The 5,529-nt window shown below is 38.7% G+C and overlaps 1 protein-coding gene across 1 annotated transcript in view; it reads right to left on the reverse strand.

Moving 5' to 3' along the window:
- The window catches only part of Anxa10 (annexin A10), a 155,040-nt gene that overhangs the window by 24,341 nt on the left and 125,170 nt on the right, over positions 1-5,529 (reverse strand). The window contains exon 6 of the mRNA XM_004640255.1: positions 3,883-3,962. Within this exon, the coding sequence (XP_004640312.1) occupies positions 3,883-3,962 (80 nt within the window). The remainder of the gene's footprint in view (positions 1-3,882; positions 3,963-5,529) is intronic.

Consider the following 5,529-nt stretch of genomic DNA (forward strand, 5'->3'; position numbering starts at 1 on the left):
TGGTTAATAATTATGATTTATACAACTTTAAAATGTCATTTCCTGCCCCCAGATTTTTCAAGGGCTCTGTCATGCTTGCAGAAATCTCTTTTGCCTAGCGTTTGAGCTGGCTCTCCAGTCAGACACTCTAATGCTTACACCCCATTTCCCCTCTCCTGAACCCCCTTATCCTCCTTTCCAGCAAGTGACTGACACTCACTCTCTAGGATCCTGCTACAGACTCTCGGCAAGAAGGTCTTCACCTTTATTCCATCTGGCATCGAGTTTTATTCATTCCAACTTCTATAACCAATTCTTTGTCATTTATTTCCCAAAGTAGAAACTGCTTGCGTGTGTTACCTGCAGAGCACTTAACAACCTTAGTCACAGGGTTGCGCTATTAAGTGGGGAATGGTTCCCTTGTTTAAGGGAATTCGGTCTACTGGGAAAATGGATGAGCAAACACAATCCTGTTTGATCAGATACAGCAGAGATTGCTCTGGAAGACTTGGAGGGGAGCAGTTCTCATGGAGTGGAGGGCTTTGAAGAGTGAGCTCCTGAAGTCAGATGGGAAATGATTGCTGAATTGGATACTAGAATTTTTGAAACTAATTTATTTGGTTCTTTGCTGCAATAAAGCAACAAAATAAAATATATGTAAATATATCAACCATATATATGTGGTTGATCAGATATTTTGAATATACTTTTTGCCAGAAAGAAGAAACAAAGGATCAAAAATGGAGCATTGATTGCAGAACCTAATTATTTTTAGAAGCAGCAGTTATATGGAGATTTGACACATTCAGATTAAACAGCACATTTTTTTTTCTTTTTCAGTATTATTTTGTTTTGACTTTTTTTTTTTTTGGTGGAACCAGGAATTGAACTCAGACCCTTGCACTTGCCAGACAAGCGCTTATTCTACTGAGCCATCTCCCAGTTCCCTTGTTTTGTCTTTGATATTTATATTATCAACAATATCATTCTACAAATAAAATTAAAGGTAAGAACATGAAACCTTCATGTATTGGTAGTTTAAAAGATCATTTGAAATATTGACTCAATAAGAATATATTCTACACAAAATGGATAGAAATGCCAAGATATTTTCCTCTTTAGAGTACTTTTAAGACAGAACAGACAGCGATTTGACTGTTTGATTGTGTTCGCCACCCCTTGGCAACTCTCTTTGTGCCTAGTAGAGCCATGTTCAGAGCTCCCTTTTTGGTTGGCATCTTCATCCATATGACCTCTAGGACCACTGGACACTTCTGGCATAGTATTCACCAAAAGTTAGCTTTACAAGTTTGATGTACTCTGGTAGCTGATTGAAAAATGGATTTCAACTTTTTGGAAGAAAAACAGATTGACCATATTTTTCAGGCATCCTTGATTTTCAGTAGGGCTCTTTGAAGTTTACCAAGTGAAACCTGAACAAAAATTACACACATCAGAGCAAAGCTGGTAGCAAGGCTCACAAACAGTACTCCGCTGTCTCTCTGCATCTGCAGGTTGAGCACAGACACAATGACCTTAAAAGTCAGGTGTGAAGGTGGCAGAACAGTGACCTGTTTCACTTTTTGAAGCAGAGTTGCTCTCTGGTCAGTACCACATATCCTGGTCTTTGTCTGAGCTCAATAAATGGCATTACATTATTTTCTAGCCACGTATGGTGAGAAAGAGATGTGGTCAGTAAGCAATTGATTTTTATTTTATTTTATCATTTATGTATTTAGTACAGGGTCTACAGGGTCTCACTACACAGATAGGACTCTCAGTGATCCTTCTGTTTTCAGCCTCCCAAGAGCTGAGATTACAGGTGTGCACCACCATGATCAATCTCAGTTGCCATCTCAGTGCTCCCTGGGGATGGGGCCGGCTGGGCACGCCCCAGTCCCTGGGTCTGTCTAAGCAGGTGCTTTAGTCTGCTGAGCTATTTGGCTGGCCCAGCAATTGATTTTTAAGCAGAAATAAAAGAGGAGAGAAAAAGTAGAAATTTGGTGCTTTTAAGGGTTAGATCAGGAAACCACCTGCAGAATGCAAGCAATGTGATCGAAACTTGCAAAGGCTTCAGAAGACAAGGGCATTCTGTCACTCAGCCTTGCAGGAGCACCCAGCTAGCTCTACTGTCTGAATGAATCTTGCAGCAATTGTCTTTAAGTTGTGAAAGGTAAAAGAGGTGCAGAGTATGGCGTGGATGCAAAGAAAGAAATTATTCTGAGTCAAATACAACTGAAAAGAAGAGATAATCATTCTTTCAAATTTTAAGGGATGCTCATTTTCAACAAACTCCAAACCGAGGCGAAGTGTAAGTGGGCTCTTTAAACTATGAAAACCTGACAGGCGGGTAAATTTGCCAAAAATGAGCTGTGCAAGAGGAAGGGGCATCACAAATGTAGACATGACAGCATCATCATAGATGATGACCAAATGGCTAAAGGACAAAGATGTCATCAGCAGACACTAGCTTGCATCTTTATCTGTTGATTCTCGCTGCTCACCTCACTGTGGGTCCCTGTGATCCCAAGGGCTTTGGACATGATTCATACCCAGGTCTCCTCCTCTGGGGCCTTTCTCTATCCTAGGCACCACTCTTCCACCTTCATTGCCGATGAAAAGAGTTTTCATTTGTTTTTCTGTTTTTAGGGGCAGTGGGATCTCCTTGATTCCATATTTTCACGTATAAAACCTATCTATCTATGATTTTTAGTGGAATCCTTTGTTGATTAGTCTGTTATGTCTTTTGATGTGGGGAGGAAAAGTTTACAGATTTAGAAACACTTGCTTAATATTTCAAACACACACACACACACACACACACACACACACACACACACACACCCACCCCAAACCAAACCAAATTATTGTCATGTAGGACATTTTCTCCAGCTGGGGTCTCTAGATACTCTACTTGTTAAGGGCTGAACACTGACCATCTCTTGCTTCCCCGGATGGATGCCTGCTAATGGATGACAGGCATATTTGAGAATATGCATAAAACAAAAAGATAATTGTATCTTTAAATATTCCTATTATAGTGCTAATACATGAGATATTTTCAAGAAATGTGCAGTGAAGGGAACAGGAAGACCAAGATGAGAAGGTGATGGGGAGAGTGGATGTGATCAAAGCTTGATATAGACATATATGAAAATGTGCCGAAAGCCATTAACTTGGACAATTAACATGAATTAATTCTTATGAAAAAAAGTTAACTGAATAGGAATGATCACCTGCTATTTAGTTGATGCAGAAAAGCATGGTAAATGCCAAAATAGAATTTTCATTTAAAGTGGAGTTCTGCTTTGGTAATGTATAGCATGGGAGAACTTCAGTTGGCCTCACAGATATCCTCTTAGCTCTAGGAGTCTATAGAATTCAATTAAATTTTGTATTTCTATTTATTATCTCCTTAAACCATCAAAGAGCTAAAACTTTATATTCTTTGTATCTTCTTTTCATTTCTAAAGGCCTTATAAAATATTTATATTATAGCATATTGTTGAATAAGAAATATATTTTTCTTGACACACAGTAGCAGGCATGTTGTTTCAACTCAGGAAAGTTTATAAGCAGTTAATTCCTTTAGTAGCTTTAAAAAATGTAATTAATCTTACTCAAACAAACTGATATACATTCACATTTCTTTCTATAGTCGTCACATTTCTAGTTGAGTACATTGAGCACTGTTGATAGTCAGTAAATGTTATTACACAGAATTTATTGCTGAACTGTAATAATCTCATGATTTCTGCTATGTATGCTTTTTTTGTTGTTATACCAGGGATTGAACTCAGGACCTTGTGCTTGCCAGGCAAGCACTTATTCCACTGAGCTATCATTTAGGCCTATATATGCATTTTAATACTATAAAGTAGTATGAATTTTGGAATGCCATACCTGGACCAAGTTCATGAGAGTATCTCTGAAGTGTCCTGAGGTGTCTGAGTAAATGTCCTCCTGAAGGTTAGTGCTGTATTCTGAGAAAAAAGATCCATGTTAACATTGTGATTTCTTACAGAACCACATGCTAATATTCTTTGATTGAGTTGGTGTTACCTATCACAGGCATGAATGCAACACGTGAGAGGTATAATCAATCTGTTCATGTGTCCTTGTTCGCGGGCGTCTACCAAACAAATCTGTTCCCTCATGGTATCTCAGTTACTTTTTCCTTGTTGCTGAGACAAAATACCTGACACCCACAATTAAGGAAAGAAAGGGCTATTTAGCTTGCAGTGGAGGTTTCAGTCCATACTCAGCTGGCTCAAAGGCAGAGTGGCAGATGGCAGGGAAAGCCATTCATGGCAGCTGAAAGCAGCAAAGAGCACACGGTGGGGCAGCAGCTGTGCCTGCTAGCAGGCCTCCCTCCAATCACCACATTGTATGCAGATCACCCACCCCAGGGAGGGTGCAGCACTCGCACCCATAATCCCAGCATTGGATCATGAATAAATCAGAAACTCTAGAAGCTGCCCCATGACTGCATGAGGCTTTGGGGGGACGACTAGACACTGACCATAGCACATGGTAATAGTGGAGCAGGTACATCCCCTTTAAAATGATCTTTATTCCTAAACTGAAAAAGAACATTGAGAGTCACTTCACATTCTCTAAATCTTGCAATTTAGAATTATTCATTCCATTTCCATCTGCCAATGCCCAGCCTAGCACTTTTCTAAAGTGCTCCATCTCATTTTAATAGTTTAAGTGAAGTTTCTTACTTCATTCCCCTGGAGGAAATACTGTTTTTGTTCAAAGGCACTACAGGTGACTGTCAGGAACCATTGCTTGGCATTTGGCATTGCACCACGCATAATGGAATGGATCTTAAGGCATTACAGCCTTCTGAAAATGAAAATAGTTACCCTTTTTACTTTTGAAATGTGTAAAAATCTGATTTGGAATTAGATTACAAGGGCTACATATTTCATGTGAAGTGAAGCAAATCTATTAGTAGGATTCACTTAGAAATGACTGCACTTCACTTCTTGTCTGTGCTTTCTGCCTCTCCTGGGTAGAGATAACATGTCCCTTGAGCAAGGGGATGAATAACTTCCTACCAGAACAAAAACATCCACTTTTTAGATGCTCAGAGTTAGAGTTGTGAAAAATTTGCTTAATTTTTTATTTTTATTTTATTTTATTGAGAAACAAATAGCAATGAGACAATTTCAAAACTGATTAATAGTACAGTTTCAATAATTAATACATTGTACATTGTTAACTTCTTAGTGGTTTTCCATAGTTCAACATGCAGACAGAATATCCTGTCCAAAGACTATTAGTACAAATCTTTCTTCTCATTGAATTAAGTGAAAGTAGCTATATATCTATCCTAACTATTCTGCATATATAGATAGAAAATGGTCCTTCTTTTATATTCCCTTTTTTTGTTTAGTGCTGTCAGAGATGGGTATTCCACTGTCATCTAAATACTACAGGTTAACTTGTACTGTAATGTCACGTTACTCAGTAGTGTCCCAAATTTTCTGATCAAGGAGATTATGGGGCCAAAGAGGAAAGTGATCAATGATGTAGAGTGTG

This window comes from Octodon degus, unplaced genomic scaffold (genome assembly GCF_000260255.1).
Source record: "Octodon degus isolate 3935 unplaced genomic scaffold, OctDeg1.0 scaffold00121, whole genome shotgun sequence".
In the NCBI taxonomy this organism is placed as follows: Eukaryota; Metazoa; Chordata; class Mammalia; order Rodentia; family Octodontidae; genus Octodon; species Octodon degus.